At 38.4% G+C, this 24707-nt stretch overlaps 1 protein-coding gene across 1 annotated transcript in view; it reads left to right on the top strand.

The window, feature by feature from the left end:
• Nucleotides 1-5047: 5047 nt before the first annotated feature.
• MPHOSPH8 (M-phase phosphoprotein 8) overlaps nucleotides 5048-24707 on the top strand; it is a 163874-nt gene continuing 144214 nt past the window's right edge. The window contains exons 1-4 of the mRNA XM_053708533.1: nucleotides 5048-5425; nucleotides 8739-8894; nucleotides 15263-16087; nucleotides 24256-24343. Of these exons, the coding sequence (XP_053564508.1) occupies nucleotides 5243-5425; nucleotides 8739-8894; nucleotides 15263-16087; nucleotides 24256-24343 (1252 nt within the window). The 5' untranslated portion in view covers nucleotides 5048-5242. The remainder of the gene's footprint in view (nucleotides 5426-8738; nucleotides 8895-15262; nucleotides 16088-24255; nucleotides 24344-24707) is intronic.

Below are 24707 nucleotides of genomic sequence, written 5' to 3'. Positions count from 1 at the left end.
AAATAACCGATAATAATAATAACATTGCCCCAAAGAAATCAGTTCTTTTACCTGTAAAAAAAAATACAAACACCCCTCAACAGTAAAACCCACCACCCAACCAACCAAACCCCCCAAATAAAAACCCTATCTAAAATACCTAAGCTCCCCATTGCCCTGAAAAGGGCATTTGTATGGGCATTGCCCTTAAAAGGGCATTTAGCTCTTTTACTGCCCAAAGTCCCTAACCTAAAAATAAAACCCACCCAATAAACCCTTAAAAAATCTAACACTAACCCCCGATGATCCGCGAAGGCAGAAGTCCTCATTGAAGCCGGCAGAAGTCTTCATCCAAGCGGGCCGAAGTCCTCATTGAAGCCGGCAGAAGTCTTCATCCAGACGGCATCTTCTATCTTCATCCATCCGGCGCGGAGCAGATCCATCTTCAAGACATCCAGCGCGGAGCATCCTCTTCTTCTGATGGTCAACGTAGAATGAAGTTGCCCTTTAAGGTACGTCATCCAAGATGGCGTCCCTTACATTCCGATTGGCTGATAGAATTCTATCAGCCAATAGGAATTAAAGGGGAAAAAATCCTATTGGCTGTTGCAATCAGCCAAAAGGATTGACATTGTATTCTATTGGCTATTCCAATCAGCCAATAGAATGCGAGCTCAATCCTATTGGCTGATTGGATCAGCCAATAGGATGAAAGCTCAATCCTGATTGCAACAGCCAATAGGATTTGTTCCCCTTTAATTACTTTCCAGATGATAATTATTTCATCTATATATCTAAAATAACTGATTAGATGATTGCTATAGGAGTCATTATGCCAAATATATTTATTTTCATCTGACCTGTAACGGAGTTTCTGTACAACTATATACCACTTACTTTCTATGGTATTTTAATATGTTGGTTCTATATCTGTTGTGAAATACTTTATGTGATAACTGGGAAGCGCAATTTATATATACTTGTTGCATGTAATCCAATTACAGTCTATGGCAGAGCTTTCCAAACTTTTCATGTTGGTGACACACTTTTTAGACCTACATCATTTCGCGACACAGTAATTAAATCAGTTGTACTAGCAAAAAGGAGGTTAAACTAACTTGTTTTAAGAGATACAGACACATACATAAATTATATAATAATGAAATTTACAAGTAACAGTATGTATGTGCAAGAATTAAAAAAAAGTTTAATAACACCAATAGCTACTTACTTTTTTAATGGGATGTATGAGGTTAATGGGATGAACACAATTTCTGAATATTTAGTGGAATATTAGATAAAGACACTCGCATTTCATCATCAAGCATTTTTAAGCTTCCACTTCCTATCCATATATCAAGAGCAGGAGCAGCAATGCACTACTGGGAGCTAGTTGCAAAAAGAAAAAACACTGACTTCTGACTTCAGCTCAGCGTTTAAACTGCCGCCCTCAGAGCTCGGTGAGTCCGATTGACTACTGCCCGCGCTGCAAACACATTGCTGTCCCGCTCAATGACTACACATACAGTCACAAGCCAATAAAGGAGACTACACGTGCAGTCAGGAGCCAATGTGCCGCCAATAGGAATAGTTTCAGTTCCCACTGAGCTGTGCCAATAGGTTAAGATGATCTGTGACCCACAAGGTATCAATCACGTGTCAACCATGTGATATGCGTAGCAGGCAGACGGAAAGTCAGAAACCCAAAAAATAAATGTAAAAAAATTTGTGCTGAAGCAGGGACACACCTACACACTCCTGCCGACACACTAGTGTGTCCCGACACACAGTTTGGAAAGCACTGGTCTATGGGCATTCCATTTTGTCATTTACCCTTGTCATTTCGTAGAAAGCAACTATAATCTGACTTAATCTCACTTTCAGAATATGCTACTGTACCTGGGGAACATATCTGGTAAATATCTAGTTGATATGTCTCATATTTTTGTTGCTATAGCACTTTTAAATGTAATCCCATTATAGTCTATGGGGATTCCATTATGTCATTCACCCTTGTCATTCCATAGAAAGCAGCTATTATGTGACATAATCTCACTTTCAGAATATGCTACTGTACCTGGGGAACATATCTTGTACATATCTATTTGATATGTCTCATATTTTATTTTCTATAGCACTTTTAAATGTAATCCCATTATAGTCTACGAGTCCTAAAACCCGTTCACACGGGCCATTTTTTGCAGTACATCGGTCCCACCCCTTGCTCTCACCCACCCCCATTATTTAGCTTTCTCTCTCCCCCTCTCTTTTGCTCTCTCCCCCCCTCTTTTTTGCTTTCTCTCTCCCTCTCCTTTGCTTTCTCTCTCCCCCTCTCTTTTGCTCTCTCTCCGCCTCTCTTTTGCGTTCTCTCTCTCGCTCCACCTCTTTTGCTCTCTCTCCCCCCTCTCTTTTGCTCTTTCTCCTCCCTCTCTTTTGCTCTCTCTCTCCCCCCTCTCTTTTGCTCTCTCTCTCTCCCCCTTCTCTTTTGCTCTCTCTCTCCCTTCTCTTTTGCTCTCTCTCTCCCTTCTCTTTTGCTCTCTCTCCCCCCTCTCTTTTGCTCTCTCTCCCCCCTCTCTTTTGCTCTCTCTCCCCCCTATCTTTTGCTCTCTCTCTCCCCCCTCTTTTGCTCTCTCTCCCCCCTCTCTTTTGCTCTCTCTCCCCCCTCTCTTTTGCTCTCTCTCCCCCCCTCTCTTTTGCTCTCTCTCCCCCCTCTCTTTTGCTCTCTCTCTCCCCTCTCTTTTGCTCTCTCTCCCCCCTCTCTTTTGCTCTCTCTCCCCCCTCGCTTTTGCTCTCTCCCCCCTCTCTTTTGCTCTCTCTCCCCCCTCTCTCTTGCTCTCTCTTCCCCCCCTCTTTTGCTCTCTCTCCCCCCTCTCTCTTGCTCTCTCCCCCCCCTCTTTTGCTCTCTCTCCCCCCTCTCTTTTGCTCTCTCTCCCCCTTCTCTTTTGCTCTCTCTCCCCCTCTCTTTTGCTCTCTCTCCCCCCTCTCTTTTGCTCTCTCTCCCCCCTCTCTTTTGCTCTCTCTCCCCCTCTCTTTTGCTCTTTCTCCCCTCTCTTTTGCTCTTTCCCCTCTCTCTTGCTCCCTCTCTCCCCCCTCTCTTTTGCTCTCTCTCTCCCCCCTCTTTTGTGCTCTCTCCCCCTCTCTTTTGCGCTCTCTCTCCCTCTCTCTTTTGCGCTCTCTCTCCCCCCTCTCTTTTGCGCTCTCTCCCCCTCTCTTTTGCTCTCTCTCCACCCTCGTTTGCTCTCTCTCCCCCCTCTCTTTTGCTCTCTCTCTCCCCCCTCTCTTTTGCTCTCCCCCCTCTCTCTCCCCCTCTTTTTTGCTCTCTCTCCCCCTCTTTTTCTCTCTCCCCTCTCTCTTTTTCTCTCCCCCCTCTCTCTTTTTCTCTCTCTTTCCCCTCTCCCCCCCACTCTTTTGCTCTTCCCCTTCTCTTTTGCTCTCTCCCCTCTCTTTTGCTCTATCCCCCTCTCTTTCTCTCCCCCCTCTTTTGATCTGTTTCTCGCGCACGCAGCACCCGGCCCACTCCCTAGGCTTACCAGAAGTCCCACTTTTACTGGGATTGTCCCAGTTTGGAGGCGCTGTCCCAGTGTCCCACCCAGTTGTTCATTCTGTCCCAGTAGGGTTGCAACCTCTGGGTTTCAAATCATGTGTCCGGGATTCAGACCGCCTGAAACCCAGACACATTATTCAAAATGACTGGACTGTGGCTCTCCAGCATAGTTGGATGCTGGTACTTTGTTACATACAGCCCTGCTTAGCTTAACGTTCGTGTCCTTCAAAGTTTACATTTAGTAATACAGACTGAGTGAGCAGCATAGGGTTTTTTTAATTTTGTAGTACTACTTGGTTTATTTTTCTAAGAATCTAACACCCCCTTGACCCCTGATGACATCACCGGTGATACACATTTAGGGGAATTATATGGGTATGAATAGGAAGTACAGACAGGCAGGATTTTTGGCCTGGATCTTGCTTTACTTCATGCAGGATAGCATTTTGGCTGTAAACTTCCTGCATTATGGTATAGAGTAGCCTCTTAAACAGCTTTAGCAGGTACGTGTTTCTTTTTTTACTTTCATTCAATGTTGTATTTATGCCTTATAAGTATTTGGCTCTGTTCCTTAATTAGACACATAAAACACATATTACACTGCAGATATTAAATTGTGAAATTGATAATTATGAAAGTGATAATTATGCTTAATGTTTGGCATTATTTAGAATCTGAGATTTAGATTATTGATTTATTTGCCATGACAACGTAATGGTGCCTTTTTCACTAGGGGGTGGTGTTATGGTCTATTTAAACTGTGTGATTCACTTGTTTAACTGAGGAAGGGTAGAGTATCCACGAAACATTACACACATAAAAGCTACTACTTTAAAAGGACCGGTAATTGCCACGCCCCCTTGACCACAACCCTGACCACACCCCCACTGGCACCACACCAGGTGGTCCCAGTTTCACCTTTAAAAATTATGATAAGCCTACCACTCCCGCCTGGCCTCGCCGCCGACAGCATATCAGGTAGACTCTAAGGCCAGGTGTGTTTGTCCTTGTGGTGTCTCTACTGAGCATGACAGCTTCGGACAAACACACTTGGCCTTTTATATTATAGGATGGGCATTCCATTTTGTCATTCATCCTTATCATTCCTTTTAGTACATCAATAATAAAGGTATTATCTATCTTTTCAAACAATACCATTTTTGGTGTAGACTGTCCCTTTAAGACAAATTCCTACAGCCATTCAAAACGTATGTTACTTGAAAAGCTGGCTTCTAACATAAAATAACCATTGTGAACTTTAGCTATCGATACACTGTACCACTGCTATAACTGATTCTGGAAAATTATGTCCCTCATAAAACATGGCCGCCACTGCTTCAAATGAACGCATGATCCTAACCCGCCAGTCAAAGTCGTGATGAACGTAAAACATTTAATTTAACTCATTAGCTACTAGTGACGAATGCAGCGCATTGTAGAATAAAGAATAAGCCATATATGTGCCACCAATGGGTGAAAAACACCTTTCCGTCGAGCCAAAGAAGAACTTGTAGATTGGACGATAAAACTTGACAATAGTGATGTTTAGCCAATTATCGCTGCTCTTACGAAAACGACATTCCGATTCGTCACTAGTCTGAACCTAACCCTATTGTTTTTTGCTGATTGGTGGAGCGGTGTGTCGCTCCTAGATGTGACGGGAGGTGTGTGGCGCATTAGGATTTTCCTGTGGTAGGCTGTGCACACACTTTGATCATCATGGCGGAGGTTGCTGGAGGGGATAACGACAGTAACACAGAAACCGACTGTACAGCTCCTAAAGAGAAGGCTGCAACTACGGAAGATGCAGCCTTGAAAAGTGAGACGGGCGGGGAGAGCGATGACGATGAAGTAGAAGACGTGTATGAAGTAGAGAGTATACTTGACTCCAAGTTTGAAGAGGTGAGTGCAGAACTTCTCATTTAAATTATTACAATAGGGAAACGTTCTCAGGTGTTAAACCGTTTGTTTAGTACAAGCCTCGTCAGCGGCCTCTAATTCATGCTTCATAAAGATGCAACCTAAAACATTGGAGTGGGATGGGCCTAACGGGTTTGGGCAAATCTCTATGGTTTTGAGGATGAGTTGGATGCGTCTGTCGCATTGACTACATACAACCCAAATTTTTTTTCTTTCACGATTTAGAAAGAGCAAGCAATTTTAAACAACTTTCTAATTTACATCTATTATCTAATTTGCTTCACTCTTTTGATATTCCTTGCTGGAAAGCATATCTAGATAGGCTCAGTAGCTTCTTGTGATTGGCTCACCCATGTGCATTGCTATTTCTTCAGCAAAGGATATTTAAAGAATTAAGCAAATTAGATAATAGAAGTAAATTGGAATGTTGTTTAAATTGTCTTCTCTATCTGAATCATGAAAAAAAAATTGGGTTTAATGTCCCTAAGCAATACAATTTGGAAACCTTTAATAAGGCAGTTTTTTCCTTGTCTCCAGTCATTTTTTTTTATCCTTAAAGTGACAGTCAACTCCAAAATGTTATAGTTTAAAAAGATAATCACTTTATTACCCATTCCCCAACATGGTTATATTAAGTTTTTAACCTCTGTGATTACCTTGTATCTAAGCCTCGTTTGACAGCCCCCTGATCACATAACTAATATCTATTTACTTACATTTTAGCCAATTAGTGCAGTGTCAGTCGCAACTGCACAGGAGAGAGTACAATGTTATCTATATGGCCCAAATGAACTAATAAAAAAGCATGTGATAAGAGGCAGTCTCTAGTGGCTTAGAAACGCAGAAATGTAAAAGATTTAAATGTTATAAAGTATATTAATATAGCAATGTTGGTTGTTCAAAGCTGGGAAATGGGTAATAAAGGCATCTATCCTTTAAACAATAACCATTTTGGTGTTGACTGTCCCTTTAGTCGTCTTATCAGAAAGTCAAACCACATAAAGATAAAATTGGAGTCACTCTTATCAAGTCTCTAAAAGAACAGTGACCGTTGCTGTAAGGGGGGATATAAAGCTTCTCCCAAGCTTAGTGCTCCATGTTTTTCAACACAATTACAATGTATGTAATTATGTGTTTTCATACATGCAACACATGCCAGTTGTATGCTTATATAACATGTGAAAGCAATACTACTTTTCGAATAAAAATCTTAATATAACCATGTATGCCTCTGTTATTTCAGTGTCTAGATTGGCTGACATAAGTACTTAGGCGATACAGGATTTGTTAATTTTGTTTATATTTTTATCTAGATGCTTCAGGGAATAATGGAAATACACATTAAAGGGAAGTCAATTATAAAACATTTTATTGTTTAAAAAGATAGATAATCCCTTTATTACCCATTCCCCCAGTTTTGCATAACCAACACTGTTTTATTAATGCAATTTTAAGCAACTTTCTAATTTACTCCTATTTTTCTTCATTCTCTTGCTATCTTTATTTAAAAAGCAGGAATGTAAAGCTTAGAAGCCAGCCCATTTCAGTTTCAGCACCCTGGATAGCGCTTGCTTATTGGTGGTTACATTTAGCCACCAATAAGCAAGCATAACCCAGGTTCTGAGCCAAAAATGGGACGGCTCTTACACTTTTTATTCCTGCTTGTAAATAGAGAACAAAGACAAATTGATAATAGGAGTATATTAGAAAGTTAGGTAAAATTGCATGCTCTATCTGAATCAATAAAGAAAATTGGGTTTAGTATCCCTTTTAAGTACAGATTTGCAAACCTTGGGCATTGCTCTTAAATCATTTTGCGGTGTCCCCCCTGCCCAGGCCATTGGTCATCTGTGTGAAGCAATATTTTAGTATCTGATTTGTGAAGCTGGTGAATGATTGCACTGCCACACTGTCGTTACAGTAAACAGCAGTATTTATTTGGTTTGATAGCAAAAGACTTCAGTCAGCAATTTTAATACCAATATCCTTGGTGTATCCCCTTTTGTGAGTTCTCTTCTTTCACTGTCGTTTTTATAATGCATTATTGTGACACCCTCTTGTTTTTTAATTCTATCTATTCAATCATTCAGTGTTTAGAGAGAGCGAGATAATAACTATTACATTGCTATTTTCCCCTTCCATAGTAACTCGCTGGTGGCCAGTGGGGCAGATGATCCGTAAATTAAAAGGGGAATGTCCTCCTTTTCTTTTCTTTTCCTTTTTTTTTTTTTTTTTTTTTTTTTGTGTGTGTGGAGTTACTGGTTCCTCTAGGTTTTGGAACTACATTTCACATGATGCTCAGTCTCCGGGCATCATGGGTAATGTAGTACCAAAACCTGTTGAGCACCCCTGCCCTACTCACTTTCCCACTCAAGCAAAACAGCAGTTTAACTAACTGATGCTCCAGATCATAACCATTTTTACTTGCATCTTACAGGGACATGCTAGCCCTTGTTTGTAGGACAGACTCCATGTTAAGTGGTGTAGGAAATGTGCTCTTTAAGATTCCCCCACCCGCACCACTGACTGGTGAAGGGCATCTACCCTGGATCATTCCTTGTGTGATGTCATCACACATGTGTGGTGGTGATGCATTCACTGTAGTGATCAGCTGACACTGCCTGTGATAATGGGCAGCCTTTTGACAAACTTATGAATTGTGGCTCTACTTCCCACAGAGAGTTTAGCATCCATACAATTTAAGTCATGTCATCCTCATTGTAAGTGTAGTTCTAGTTCATAGGTTCACAGCGGGTCTTAACATTTTTTAAAAACATTTTCCCAATTTACTTGTATTATCAATTTTGTTTTAGTCTCTTGGTAGCCTTTGATCAAGGAACAACAATGCACTACTGGGAGCTATCTGTGAGACAATGACAATAATAAATATCTATCTATCTATCTATCCACCCACCAATCAGCAGCTAGCTCCCAGTAGTGCATTGCTGTTCCAGAGCCTACCTTTGTATGCTTTCCATCAAAGGATACTGAGAGAATAAAGCAAAATAGATATTAGTTGTAAATTGGAAAGATGTTTAAAATGACGTGCCCTATCTGAACAATGAAAAAGCATTTGGGGTTTTATGTCCATTTAAGAACTCTAGCAAGGCAGTATTAGTTCATTTTAAAGGTACAGTACAGTCAAAATTAAACACAAATGAATAGAAGTAATTTGGAAAATTGTTAAAAATGTCATTCTTTATCCAATTACTTTGTTAAATTTGACTTTAGTCCCTTTAAATAAAATGATTGTGATTCAAAACAATAAAATCTTGTTTCCGATTGTCTGTTTCAGGGTGAAACACTTTACCGTGTTCGATGGAAAGGATACGATTCTGATGGAGATACCTGGGAACCTGAGGCCCATCTTGAAGACTGTAAAGAGGTTTTACTTGCATTTAAGAAAAATCTAACTGAAAATAAGCAAAAAGCACAGAAGAAGGAATTACCGGTAAATTGAATTTAATAATAAAAAAATATTTAGTGTAACAAATCAGTTTTTAAGCTTTTTACTGTAAAAAAAATCTATTCACATAGTGCATGATAATTATGGATTCTTTATTATTTGCACATGGAGACATAGACTTCAATTTTTGCTCCTCCTTTTCTCATCATATCTTGTCACGGTCCAGTTTAGTTTCCACATTCTTTTAGAGCAATGGTCTCAAAGTACTCATCCTGGGGCCATATTTGGCCTTCAAGATGGTTTTAAAATTAATTTGGCCCCATCTTTTTTTTTTTTTAAAGCTTCTAAGTGGTATAACAAGTTGATGCTCTATATAGGCACTCACAATATAAAGACAAACATGCATTGTCACAAGATAAATATACACTTTGTCTATTGTGGACTACAACTCCTATCATGCACTACTACTTGGGTAAATGTCACTTCAAGTTTCTATTTTATCCAGTTCCAGAGTACTCACTCCCCATAGGAGAAGAACATTTTGGCCAGTGGCCCCCGGATACAATGAGCTTGATACTCCTGCTTTAGAGGGTAGATTAGAGAAGTCCTCCTTATTAAAGGGACAGTATACACCAATTTCCACATAACTGCATGTAATAGACACTACTATAAAGAATAATATGCACAGATACTGATATAAAAATCCAATATAAAACAGTTTAAAAACTTACTTAGCTTCCAGTTTAGTTCTGTTTAAAAGGTTACTGGAACACCCACTGCAAGTGGGAAATATCAGACACTCCCCCTTCCTTTGCATATGAAAAGACCCTTTACACAAACAGAAGCAAGCTGGAGTAGGTATACGTCAGTATTCTCCTAAAACTTTGGGGTTTGGTTAAGAGTCTGAAAATCAGACCAATATTACTTAAAAATAAGCAAAACTATCCATTTAAAAAAACAAAAAAAAAACTTAATGGACTAATTAGATCATCTACAAAACATTTATGCAAAGAAAAAACGAGTGTATAATGTCTCTTAAAGGACCACTAAGCAAAGAATAGCATAATAGACAATGCAAAAGCTATTGGTTTGAATCTCACATGGGTAGCAGTTTTTTTTTGGGGGGGGGGGGTGTTCTGACAAATTTCAAAGTTTTATCCTCCTTCCCACTGCATCATGTGACTGCTATCAACCAATCACAAAATGCATATATACTATGTTAATCATGCACGATCAGTAGGAGCTGGTGCCTCAACGTGTGGATAAAAAAAGATTGTGCATATTAAGATAATGGATGGGAACTAGAAAGTTGTTTTTAAAATTGTGTACTCTATCTGAATCATGAAAGTTAATTTTGATTTTAGTGGTCCTTTAAAGTGAAGCTAAAGTTTTCATGCTTTGAATGGCTAAATGCATTCATTAATAGCACATTAAGATGGTCGCTAAGTTTATTTTTATCTAATTTATGAATTTCAATATTTATAATATATATTAATCTTTCTACCGTTTCCGTCCAAACTCATTCCCACCTCTACTTCCTTGTTATCTCTGACGTTATGTATAGAGCGGTCCCACCTGCTCTATACGCATCTCCCAAGCGTGTGCACGACGATCCGAACTACTGCGTATGCATGAAACACCGATGTGAACAACTCCTGTGCATGCGATACTATTCAATCTAAATCAGCAATGCGCACGCGATAAACGCAGTTTGCTTGCAACATAGCGAAACGGGAGCGCACTTGGAGTCCTAAACGGAGGATAAGACGGCAGCGCATGCACATTCAAAATATGAAGTGGGTGATGTAGATCGACGGCCGCCTAACGGCCAGATTTTCAATTGGTGCTTTTGAGAACGTGATAAAATAATAAACAAAAAAAAAAAAAAACGGGTTGATTTGTATTACATTAAAATTGCGATTTCATACGGCGATAACTGAAAAACGTTCCATGTGAAGATGAATGAGACTCATATTTATTTGGCAAATAGAATTGAATTCAAGTTTGTGATACAGGTAACTTAACCTTCACTTTAAAGGGACATTATACACTCATTTTTTCTTTGCATAAATGTTTTGTAGATGATCTATTTATATAGCCAATAAAGTTTTTTTTTTTTTTAAATGTATAGTTTTGCTTATTTTTAAATAACATTGCTCTGATTTTCAGACTCCTAACCAAGCCCAAAAGTTTTATGTGAATACGCTCGACTACCTACTCCAGCTTGCTCCTGTTTGTGTAAAGGGTCTTTGCATATGCAAAAGAAGGGGGAGGGGGGAGTGTCTTATTTGCCACTTGCAGTGGGCTTTCCAGCCTCCTTTTCAACAGAGCCAAACTGACAGCTTCTAAGTAAGTTTTTAAACAGTTTTATACTGGATTTTTATATCTGTATCTGTGCATCTTATTCTTTATAGTAGTGTCTATTACATGCAGTTATATGAAAATGAGTGTATACTGTCCCTTTAAGAATAATTACTTGTTGCAGACTTTTGCATCACTCAAGTTTTATATTCAAATGTATATGTTGGTGGCAGATTCTATAGTATTTTTAAATAAAAAGTGCCTCTTGCATGGAATAGACTTCTCCCACAGAAGTGGCTCAGGCAATATGGAATCTCATATGTATGTTTTAAAGGTAGGCAAACAATAGTGGTCTTAATTATCTGATGTCAAAGCCTGGTTCATAATGAGAGAAATATGTTTCATTCTGTTTTAATGTGTAACGTTCATTGGTATTCTGAAATATTTGTAGATTTGGCATAATTTTTTTTACAGATTTTTTTTTTTTTATTTCATATTGCGTACAAATATAAGTACAAAATCAGGATGTGAAATTATGAGAAATGTGCTTATGTAAGTAGAGTTAAAAAAAAAACCCCAACTAATACTGTAAACATATTGGGAAATCTTTCCCTAGTATTGTAGTTTTTCTTCAGAGTAGACAAAATGAGTAAATCGACAGAATAGACACCAAACTGTACACTTAGTCAAAACCTATAACTGGCAAATAGAATGTACCTGCAGTTAGAGGGGAACATTGTCAAATGACACCCAACGACCACTCGAGGCATAATACATAGTTTTTATATAAGGACAGTTGTGCACCCATAACCAACCTATGAGTTATAAATGTGCATCAGGCAAGAGTGGTGATATAAAAAAAAGGGAAAAGGGAAAGGGAGGATGGTTGATGTTTCAAATAGTTGCCTCAAACATATTGACCAGAAATACTCACAACATTTCAATGTATTCCTGTTTTCCATTGACATTAAAATGTAGTTTTTGTAGGGATATGGTATGATACTAAATTTTAAAAGGGCAGTGTACTGTAAAATTCCCCTATAATGTGTTTCCATTCATTTGTTACACCAGCTGCAGAGTATTACTCCATTGAGGTATTTGTTTTATGTTTAAATAGCTGCCTTTGTTAAAGGGACACTGTACCCAAAATTGTTCTTTCGTGATTCAGATAGAGCATGACATTTTAAGCAACTTTCTAATTTACTCCTATTATCAAATTGTCTTCATTCTCTTGGTATCTTTATTTGAAATGCAAGAATGTAAGTTTAGATGCCGGCCCATTTTTGGTGAACAACCTGGGTTGTCCTTGCTGATTGGTGGATAAATTCATCCACCAATAAAAAAGTGCTGTCCAGAGTCCTGAAACCAAAAAAAAGCTTAGATGCCTTCTTTTTCAAATAATGATAGCAAGAGAACGAAGAAAAATTGATAATAGGAGTAAATTAGAAAGTTGCTTAAAATTGCATGCTCTTTCTGAATTACAAAAGAAAAAAAATGGGTACAGCGTCCCTTTAAGTAAAACCACAACTCCCGTTAAATGGGCTAAGCTTGCAGGGAGAGCAGACCAAATTATCTTGTTTCTCTAATTAAACACAATCCTCCATTATCTTATCTCTTTATACACAGTGAAACCAATATTGAGAGTACAATGGGAAATTAATGTTTAAAGGGCCACTAAAGTCAAAATTAGTGTCATGATTTGAATAAATCATACAAGTAAAATAAAATCTTTCCAGTATGCTCCCATTACCAAAACCGTGCATATTTTTATATGCGCACTTAAATGATTCAGATACCGTTTTAAACTACTTTCCAATTTACTTCCCTTAACAAAATGTGCAGTCTCCTTATATTTACACTTTTTGAGTCACCATCTCCTACTGATCATGTGCAAGAATTCATAGAATAGACTATATGCATTTGTGATTGGCTGATGGCTGTCATATGATACAAGAAGAGTGGAAATAGACATAATAAGACAGAAATTTGTCAGAAAAAAAATCTACTACTCGTTTGAAGTTAAAGTGAATGTAATTTTTGATGCTAAAGTGCCCGGTTTTTAAAAATTCGATTAAAAACTGGGTCACTTTAATTCATCAATTTACATTTCACTCGTGTTGTGAAAAAAAACTTACCTTTTTAATCTTGACAGCAGCTCCAGCTTCCTCCACCTGTCGCAAAGCCTCTTCCTGAGTCTATAATGAGGAATCCTGCTTCCTCCAATCACGGTTTTGAATCACACAGATTCCTCCGGGGGGGGGGGGGGGGGAGCTGTGATTGGAGGATGACCCATCCATCAGAAATGGCTTGCGACGACCGGAGGAAGCTGGATCAGTTGTCAAGTTTTAAAAAGTAAGTTGTTTTTTTTCACAACAGGAGTGAAATGTAAATTTTGATGAATTAAAGTGCCCCTGTTTTTAATCAAATTTTTAAAAACCGGGCACTTTAGCATCAAAATTTACATTCACTTTAAGACTAAGTGCTATTGCATTGTCTCTTTATGGCGCATTTCTTGATTATGCAAATCTGTGTTGACTGGTCCCTTAATACATTATTGCTGAGTCCGTGCTAAACCACCTTTAACAATTTGCTTCATTCTCTTGGTGTCCTTTGTTGAAAAAACAGCAGTGTCCTACTGGGAGCTAGCTGAACACCTGATGAGCCAGTAACATGAGGCATATATGTGCAGCCACCAATCAGCAGCTCCTGGGCCTACCTATGTGTTCTTTTCAACAAAGGATGCCAAGTAAACAAAACAAATTAGATAATAGAAATAAACTGGAAAGTTATTTAAAATTTTATATGTTCTGTCTGAATCAAGAAAGGAAAAATGTGGGATTCATGTCCCTTTTAAGGGAAGATAAGTGGGCAGGCTATCCCAGTCTCTCTCCTTAATTGCACATGTACAAGACGTCATGCTATATCTGCATTCGTTTGTGATTGGTTAGCATGGTTGTGTTTTTCTTTTGGGAGGGGGGCAGGGAAATCTGTAAAAAGTAACAAAATAATAAGCTTATTTGATAAATCAAGGCTGCATTATTCATTGCAGAATTCTTCTCAGAAATAAAGGTACATTATCATGCAGCTTACAATGTGTGTTAAATGTCCCTTTAGTCATTAAACTTTTCAGTATAGGTGGGGATATAATAGGCAAAAGTAGCTATTTTAAATGATAAAATCAGGAAAGTCAACATTTTAAACTTGCTTGATTTAGATAGAACATGTAATTTTAAGTTCACTTCTAATTGAAAGTTTATTGTGCTCTCTGTATCCTTTGTTGAAACAATATCTTCATATTCTTCATTACTGGGTGCTAGCCAGTGATAAGTGGCTACACACATTTATCTCTTGTCATGGGCTTAACAGAGCTAGCTTCCAGTAGTGCATTGCTGCTCTGGAGCTGACTACTATGTGTTTAACCCATTTGCAGAAGTTAAACACCCAGTTCTATTCATTAAATAATGCTCTAAAATATTAGAACATTTTCTTTTTTGCACCTTAAAGGGATATAAAACCCCATTTTTTTTTTCTTTCATGATTTAGATCGAACATACAATTTTAAGCAACTTTCCAATTTAGTTCAATTGTCTAATTTTCTTTGTTCTTGCAGTTATCATTTGTTGAAAAGCAGAAAAGTAAGCCCAGGAGTGTGCATGTGTCTGTAGCAGTATTGCAATAATGTTATATACTAGATGACAGCACTATTTCCTGTCATGTAATGCTTCAAATGTGCACACTACTTATTTTGATATCTCATCAACAAAGAATAACATGAGAACAAAGCAAATTTGCTAAATAGTAAAGTGGAAACTTTTTTTTTTTTTTAATCTGAATCATGAAATAAAAAAAATTGGATTCCATGTCGCTTTGTTTCTATAAAAGGAGATTAAAAGAAATAAAATAGTACACGGTCCCTTTCCTATGTTTTTGCATAAATAAATATTTAATTCTGAGAGTAGTGTACTATGATCTCTGCATTTGTTCTAGTTTTAATTTTTTTTTTTAAATATATTGAATTGGATATTTGAGCAGAAAAAAACATTGGCTTCCACTTAGACTCGTTTGTTTTATTAACTTTTTTTTTTTTAAATCTTTTTTTTTTTTTTTTTTAGAAATTATCTTCAAGTGATCTATTTGATGCAGACTCTGATAGTGAATTCGAGCAAAAGGATTCATCTCCTCAAAAAAAGAAAAAAAAATCAAGAGATGATGATAACCAATCACAAGAAGAGGTTAAAAAAAAGAAGAAATCTAAGTCTGAAAAGCCCAAAGAAAAATACAAGTCTGATGCTGAATCATCTGGGAATCAGTCTCCTGAATCCAAACCAAAGAAACGAACCTCTGATGGCAAAGAAGATTTAAACCACAAAAAGCAAAAAAAAGATGAGTTAAAGGAATTCAAGAAAATAAAGAGAGATGATTCTAAAGAAACAAAATTAAGAGGGAAAGAAGAATACAAAGAGAAGGAGAAAAAGACAAAAAAGGAAAAACTGAAAGAACCGGAACAACCAGTAAAAGACAGCCCAGTTTCTCTAGAGCCAGTAGTAGAAACCACTAATACAAGTCATGAAATGTTACCTGAAGATAAAAACAAAGTTGACCAAGATAAAGATGGTAATAAAGAAAAAGATATGGATTTTGGTTTGCCAGAAGATCATCTTTCCGATTCGTTGGTTATAGATGAGGATGCAGAGGAAGAAAAGATGAAAAAGAAGAAAAAGAAACATAAGAAAATGAAAAATGAAAAAGAAAGAGTGACATTACCTGATGAAATTCAATCAGAGAAAAAGAGTTCTCAGAAAAAGCAGAAGCATTTAGAAAAAATTAGAGAGTTACCTGCAGTGGAAAAAACTCAATCTATTCCAACTCCAATTCAAAAAAGTTCAAGACTTAGCAGTGATGAGAAGATGCGCAAGTCCGTAGACTCTGTAACAGAGGTAAGAACCTTTTTTTTTTTTTTTTTTTAGGCTGGCTTGATTTTTTTTTTTTTTTTTTTTATGACCTCTACGTCATGATTACATGGTGTATATCAAACAACTGATGACAACGGGTATTGAAAGCGCAGTAAATATCTCTGAGATTAAAATAATAAATAAAATGTGTGTGTGAGACATACTCTTATTTGGTGTTTTAGAGAGAGAATGAATAATAATAATAATAATAAAAAAAATGCGCTACTTTACATGCTCTAATGTTGGTGTAGAGATGTAGATATAACATGCTCTCATTACCTTCTAAATACAGGGAGAGTCCACAGCTGCATTCATTACTTGTGGGAATATAGAACCTGGCCACCAGGAGGAGACAGACATCCCAGCCAAAGGCTTAAATACCTCCCCCACTTCCCTCATCCCCCAGTCTTTCTGCCGAGGGAACAAGGAACAGTAGGAGAAATATCAGGGTGAAAAAGGTGCCAGAAGAAAACAACTTTAATTTGGTGCCGCCCTGTATTTAGAAGGAAAACAAATTATGACTTACCAGATAATTTCCTTTCCTTCGATACAGGGAGAGTCCACAGCTGCATTCATTACTTGTGGGGAAATTATACCCAAGCTACAGAGGACACTGAATGATAACGGGAGGGTAGAAGGTAGACCAGCCTGCTCAATTACATTCCATATTCCGCAATAGGGTGTGCTCTTCTAACAATGTTGAGATGTTAGAGACCACTGAGCCGTCTACCTCTGAGGATTCCTCGACCCGTGAGATGCGTTCCCTAGAATCTTATCCTACACATGCAGGTCCCCTAAGTGCCATTACTCCCTCGCCTGTGGGAGACTTTTTTTTTTTTTTTTTTTTCACCGGATGTCACTGAGCGCTTTCGCACGGCTATCTCTATGGCTTTAGCGAGTTTGCCTCTTCCGTCTATGGGCACGTGAAGGGTTAATCCGTGCTCTCCTACACTACACATGGGCCGTCGTATTAAATGACTGCCAGATCTGTCATCTGGGATGCGGTCCCCTTTGAGGCTTCAGAGGTAGAACCTCCGGGGTCAGAATTGCCAGATTTTGATTCCTCCGATTTGGCTTAGACTTAGAGTGGCACGCCTATGTTTACTTCTGAGAGAGATTTTGGCGATATTAGAGGTTTCTAGTCCTGATCCGTCAGGTAGATCTCAGTCCTCCTATCTCAGATAACGATCTGGATTAGACGAGTGGAGAGGGTTGGATCGTTTATCGTCTCTATGCATATCGTTATAGAATCCCAGTCCCAAGCTCTATGGGGGATTTGAGTTATACACAGGCAGGACCTGCTCATTTTGCACACCCTTTTGAAGTCCTTTTTGGTGCGTTTAATCATTTTTTCTCTTCTAATCCGTTTCGGTTTTAAGAGCTTGGGGTTCTTGTGTTAACTCTCTTTTGGAGTTTCGTCACTTGGAGTGTTTCTGGTTATATTGACTTTGATGGTCGAGATGGATGTCTTCCGATGGAAGCTTCTAGTTCTCTGGTCGGGGTGATGTTTTCCTCGATTTTATAGATATGAAAGTTTAAGACTCAGAGCTTGTTTTCTCTATTTGTTTATTTACAGTTCCTAGCACTGCTGGAACTTAAGTTTTTATGACAGACGTGTCGTACCCTTGAAGATGGGCAGGACCTGTTTTGGATAATAGTTCAGTTCTGTTCTTCCCTTCTAATATAGAGAAGGAGCTTTTTTTTTTCTAATTATTCTGGTCCAGGCAGAACGGGCCCTTCTATACCGAAGGACAGGCAGTGTCGTACACTGTTGGTGAATTGCCCAATTAGGGGAGGGATTTTCTCGTCCTTTTTGGTCCGATGATCTTTTAGCAGAGCTTATTTGATCAGACGTCTAGGAACATGAGAAGGGATTTAGAGTTCCTTTTTAAAACCTTCCCCCTACAGCGTTAGCGGCGCAATGCGCATGCACAAAACACGGGAGCGTGGAAGGATGAGAATTAGCCGAGTTAGAGCTGAACACTGAAGATCCTGATGACGAAATATGGGAGGGGGCAGGCGGGCATTTTAAACAGCCATAAGAGAAACAAGTAAGTAGTAATGCTTAGAAACAATTTAGGCTACTAAATTAGGCTATAGTGCAAAATTAAAAATCGTTAGCAACTTTATAGGAATGATCTATTTGAAAATTTGGGTTGACTGTCCCTTTAAGCATTGGGAAACACTTCCTCTTTCTCTCTACGGTAAAATAAATCTATTAAAAATCATAGCGCTTCCACGATTACTATATATTTTCCAGAATATTCCACTATTGATTAAAAAAAAAAAATGAAATACAGAAAATTAAATTCATCTATTAGAATATATTTATGGGGGAACAAAAAAAGCCAGCTTAAGTAAAAAAAACACTGTTGAAAAAAATATATATATATTTGGGAATGGCTTTGCCAGATATCCCTCTATATAACTTAGTAGCAGTGGGAAAGATTGCTATAGACTGGCTTTTGGATAGGGCATTTTACTATATTAGATTTGGAATCTCAGCTAGTCAAACCCCTATACCTTAAAAATATTGTCCATTTAGAAATTAATAAGCTTCTGTTCTATATTAAAAGAATTGAACTACTAAAGGACCCAATAACTGCTTGGCATAGAATCTGTAAAAAACTACATTAAAAATTTGCAGGATCACAATTTCGCTCAATTAAGGGAAATCAGGACTTCCAATTGTGATTTCTATCTAATGTGAGCTCAGCATGGAAGGAACAGGGCTTGGTTAATGTGTCACAATTATTTAACGGGGATCAAGAATTGCCTAAAGTTATAGATTTCAAGGCTATCTAAACACAATTTCATCTCAAGAAGGAGCACTACTTTGCATATTGCTTGAAACTTATAAGATCATACTGGGAAATGAGGGATCTTGTCCCACTATCACCAATATTTAATGCATATAGAAATGACAAATTTTCGATTTCACTACTGTATAATATTATAAACAATATAGATTATAAAAAAAAACATGGAAATTATTTTATTAAAATGGAGGGATATAGGTCTCCCTAACCTCTCAATACAGACTGTTCTTAGAAGTGTAGAAGAAGCTTCTCTCGCAATGTCACTACGTGAACAGCATGTCAAAATAATATGGATGACCTATATTACCCCTAAAATAATGTCGAAATGGGGGAATTATCAAACTGGATATAATTGTGAGAAATGTAAAATGAATAAATCAAATCTAATACACTGCTATTGGTCATGCCCTAAACTACAAACATATTGGAGAATGGTAACATGCTGGGCAAATAAAATGTGTAATGCACAAGTAGAATTACAGGCAGAACAGATAATATTCTTAAACCTTAATAAAAAAGAAATCCCACAATGTAGGATCTTCACGTCTATGCTAATTATTTTAAGTAGGAACTTGATTCTAAAAGGTTGGAAAAATCAGCGAGCACCTTCTCTTAAAACATTGAAAAATGTAGTACAGAAACAATTCTTGATAGAACAAAACAACATTTGGTATAATCTTGAGATTAATGTTGAGAGGTTCTTCGAGAAATGGAAATATTGGAATAAAATACAAGACCGGGATACACAAGGAACTAATTAAAAGGTTTGCAAATACTACATATATATAATGGAAACTAGAGATGAATGGCTATGAAATAGACCAAACGGTGGGAGGGTGTGGCAGACAGAGGAAAATATGGTAGATATTATCATAGCGATTCTATTTATTTTATTTTTTATTTACTTTTTTTTCCTGACTTCACCTGGATCTCAGCAATCATAGTTATGATAGACGGAGGTAAAAATATAAACTAGACAGAAAATAATTGGTCTGTAAGGTCCACAACTCTCTGATATATAAAATACACAAAAATGAGAATGTAAAGGATGAGCAGATGTTTTATAGTTTTGTTAATAACCAAATAAGTATATAGAAGCCTACAATATGTTATACAATGCAGGACAATATGGTATAAGGGGATAATGTAAAGGATATATATAGGCCGAAAGACTTAATTGAATGTCAATTGACTTTTTTTTTTTTTAAATCTGTTTATAAGAAATATGTATAAATAGGAAAATACTGTATAAACAGAGTATATTAAGACTAATTGTCTGACTACATAGCATTAGGCTAGTTTCTTACTCATGTAACTATTCTGCCTTGTGTAAAATTTTCAAGAATGGAAGGGATGTTTTATCCTGAAAATGATGAAATCGGAGTCTGTATATGTAACTTAAAACATTTTATAAAAAAGAATTTGAAAAAAAGAGTCACAATAAAAAAAAAAAGCAGGTCCAGTTCTTAAGGACTTTTTTTTTTCTTCCAGAACCTCGCTTCGGTCCTCTGTTTTGGGATCTGGGGTTAATGTAGCAGTAGCCTATGTCTAGGTGTTGCAGTGGCTCCCGAGTCTTGGCATTTTTTTTTATTTTTTTTTTAATTTTTTTTTTTCTTCTAGTAGACCTTTTGGGATTTCTTCCTGCCGGTTCCATCCTCAGAGGTGGACCTAGACCTGAGTTCTGGTGTTGACATGAGGTTGGATCCTTTTGGATGCGGTTTGGTCTTTCGGACAGGAAGGCTCTTTGCGTTACAGCTTACAAAGTTAAATTTACTTAATCGGGTTCTGCCCTCCAATTCACCTTCAGGCCTTAGTTGGCGCTGTGTGAATTCAGCCCAGGCCATGTCTTTGACATGGCTTGGCTCTTTACTCTGTCTAGAGTCTTTGTGGATTACCGGTTGGGGACTTGTTCTCCAGTGTTCGGTCCAGATCTCCCGGTGTTGGGGATTGTTATCCAAGTTCCCCTGGGGCAGTTTTGTCTTGGTCTCTTCCCTGTCTGCAAGGAGTGAGTGTTTTCTGGGGTATGTGAATCCGGATTTTCCTTCCAATCATCCTTTTATGTTAGAGGTTTTTTGTTTGTTTTTTGTCAAGCATTTGGCTCTGAGGTCTGGTCTTCTGGGACCATGCCAGTCGGGACCTCTTGGTGAGTGGATTATTTCTGAGTTAGTGAGTTCCTCCTGTAGACGGGAGGGTCTCGAATTTGGTGGTGAGCTGAGGCCCACTACGGCTCTTGACAGCAATCCATTCTCTGAGTGTGCTCTTCCGGAACGGATGTTCCTTATGATCTTCCATTTGATCCGATCATCCGACTATACAGACGTTTTAGAATGTGTATCTGAAGAAAGCAGATAGAGTTTCTCAGTTGAGATTTGCTGGACTAAGTGGCCTAGGGGATTAGTTTCCAGCCTAGCAAGCTGTAGGCTTGGAGTTTGATTCCTGCTGTGGCAGTTTTCTTAATGATTAGGAGGTCTATTTTAACCTTCTTCTTTTCGGCCATGTCACTCTCTTTCAATGATGGCTCGATCCTGTCTGGAGGGGGCGTCGGACCGTTGCTCCATTTTTGCCTGTTAATTCGTAATCCCGGCTAGAGGCTTTGCTGCCATGAGAGTTCCCTTGTTGCAGGGATCTACCGGGTCAGGGTCTCTTTGCGGCTTGGGATCTTTTTTGTTCTGGGGCGTATTGCGAAGGGTCACTTGGACCTAGCCGAGAGAAGGTTTTCAGTCTTTTCCTTCAGCTCGTTCCTGGTTCCTCATCACTTATTTTAGGTGTGGAGGACTCTCTTTTCTTGTCGAGAGGAGCTAGCTTGTCCTGACTGGATCCTGGAGTATTCTTCTTCCCCTCTAGAATGAGTCGGTGAAGGGCTTGTCTAACTAGTTCTTGTTCGAAGGGGCAGCCTGCAAAGATAGCCTGTTGGTTTGCTTAGCTGCCTGGCAAGTGGATGGTTACCAGCTGCGGTTCTTTTCTCTAGTATGTGTTTTCGCAAGTAGTTTTTGCTTTCTGTTTGTGCTCCAGTTCCAGAGGTTCATTGTTCTTCCAGGTGTTCAGTTGTTTTTTGCTAGGGCTCTGCCAGCGGCTGGGCCGGCAAGTCAATTCCTTGCAACTCCTGAAGGATAATACCAACCCAACAAGGAGCATCGGGGTTACCTTTGTACCTGTACAGTAGGTGGTCTTTGAATTCTTATTCTAGGACCTATTTCATCTGTAGATTGTGTGTGGTTTTTTTTGTTGTTTTTTCCCTATGTTTCTTAGTTGCTGTGTTGCACTTTGCAATACATTCTTCCTTTTTATTGTGGTCTTCTTTCTAATAAGGAGTTTTTTTTCTCCCTAAGTGTCGTATTCTTTGTCTAAATGGGAAGAGGGTTTCTTTTTTTTTTGGTTTTTTTTTGGGGGGGGGGGGGGAAATCTTACCTTGAGGTTTCTGTCAGTCTTCATCAGAATAGACAGTTTTTTTTTTTCCTTTATCATATCTGGGGAGTGCAGGGTTTTGGAAGCTGATAACTTCCTCCTTGCTGGTGGAGGAGTGTTTTTCGCTGGTTCTAGGAGACAGCTGTACACGAGACTCCTCAGAGGTTTATGGCTCAGTTAGAGTACAGTTACTTCTTTTTGGGGTCTCTGACATGAGATCCTATGGTTCTGATTGTTGGGCGGCTACTTGGCATTCTAATCTATTATTTTTTTGCTTCTGTCAAGGAAGTCTTGGGAGTTTGGTTTTCTTGCAGGCTGTGGTGCCCTCAGGTTGGGCCGCCTCTTATTTGTACTTTCCCTTTTGCATTCAGTGTCCTCTGTAGCTTGGGTATAATTTCCCACAAGTAATGGATGCAGCTGTGGACTCTCCCTGTATTTAGAAGGAAAACATAAATTATAACTTACCAGATAATTTCCTTTCCTTTGATACAGGGAGAGTCCACAGCTCCCGCCTGTGCTCTCCGGTGGGCGGCCCCAAATTAAAGTTGTTTTCTTCTGGCACCCTTTTCACCCTGATTATTTCTCCTACTGTTCCTTGTTCCCTTGGCAGAATGACTGGGGGATGCGGGAAGTGGGGGAGGTATTTAAGCCTATGGCTGGGATGTCTTTGCCTCCTCCTGGTGGCCAAGTTCTATATTCCCACAAGTAATGAATGCAGCTGTGTACTCTCCCTGTATCAAAGGAAAGGAAATTATCTGGTAAGTCATAATTTTATGTTTTTGTGTGTATACACACACTACTTTGGAAGTGTTCAGTTTATTTTTATCAGTTACATAACAGTGAGTCAACAGAATAAAAATCTAAATCGAATCAATGTTTGGAGTGACCATCCCTTTTGCCTTCAAAACCACATAAATTCTTCTAAGTACTAGGGATGTGCATTTGTAATATTCGTTATGCTCCAATATAGCCGAATGCAGCTGGCAGCTGCCATATTCGGCATTTATTTTATAAGAAATGTTCTGAATGTGCATCAATGCTAGGTATCCTTGTGCAAAGTCAGGTATTTTGTAGGCATGTAGTCAGGTGCATGATTAAACAATTATACCAAACAGGTGCTAATGATCATCAATTTAATATGTACCTGAAACAGAAACCGCCCTGTAAGAGGGATAAAATTGGGTGATCAGCCAACAGGGTGAGGTTGCTGAAGACAGTTTGTCAAATCATACACCATGACACAAGGTAGTTATACTGCATCAGCATGGTCTCTCCCAGGCAGAAATTTCAAGGCAGATAGGTTTCCAGATGTGCTGTCCAAGCTCTTCTGAAGAAGCACAAAGAAATGGGCAACGTTGAGGACAGTAGACGCACTGGTAGGCCAAGGAAACTTAGTACTTCAGAGGAAAGATACATCATGCATACTTACCTTTGCAATCGGAAGATGTACAATGGTGCCATCAGTTCAGAATTGGCAGAAACCAGTGGGACCCTGGTACACCCATCTACTGTCGGGAAAAGTTTGGTCAAAGGAAAACTTGAAGCCAAAAAGCAATACTTCAACATGGAAACAAGGCCAAGTGACTTAACTATGTACGAAAACACTATCATCAGTATAAAGAAGAAAAAGTCCTGAAATTGGTGGCATGGCCCCCACAGAGCCCTGATCTCAACATCTAGTCTGTCTGGGATTACATGAAGAGACAGGAGCAACTGAACCTGGCTAAATCCACACAAGAATTGAAGCTGTTTTGAAGGCAAAGGGTGGTCACACCAAATTATGATTTGATAGTTTTCTTCTGTTCACTCAATTTGCATTTTCTTAATTCGTAAAAGCCGTATCCTACAGTGTCTCTTGCGTTCATAAACAAAAGTGTGTTTCATTTTATTACATTTTATTTTAATATTTGTTCCATGTATCTTTGTCAGGAGAAAGAAACCAGAAAAACAGAGGAGAAACCCAGGAAAAAGCATGACACTGAAAAAGAAGTGAAAAAGGAGCATAAGGTTCTGAAGAGTGAGTAAATATAAAGTTTATTTTTAACCCTTTCATCTCATAATTTGTGTTACATGTGTTGTAGTAAGCACAATTTTAACTAAAGTCTGTAGTTCCCAAATTCTAGACTGTTTAAACTTGTTGCAAATTACAATGCCACAGATATAAGCTCTAATCAAACATAATGTGCATCAAACAGGATTCAAAGTAGTTCTAAAAAGCAAACAGAAATGGTTAGTTTAAAATTAAAAACAAAAAAATCCACTTGCTTTCTAAAGGTCTATTTATGTTTTCCATTTCTTTATTTTTTCCACCAATAAAACAATTGTCTATTGTTGCAGGGGGGCCGGGGATTGTTCTGAATCATGTAGGATATACTCCAGCA

The sequence above is a fragment of the Bombina bombina genome, chromosome 3, assembly GCF_027579735.1.
Source record: "Bombina bombina isolate aBomBom1 chromosome 3, aBomBom1.pri, whole genome shotgun sequence".
In the NCBI taxonomy this organism is placed as follows: Eukaryota; Metazoa; Chordata; class Amphibia; order Anura; family Bombinatoridae; genus Bombina; species Bombina bombina.
The sequence above is the reverse complement of the archived record's forward strand: the minus strand, read 5'-3'. Positions and strand labels throughout refer to the sequence as shown.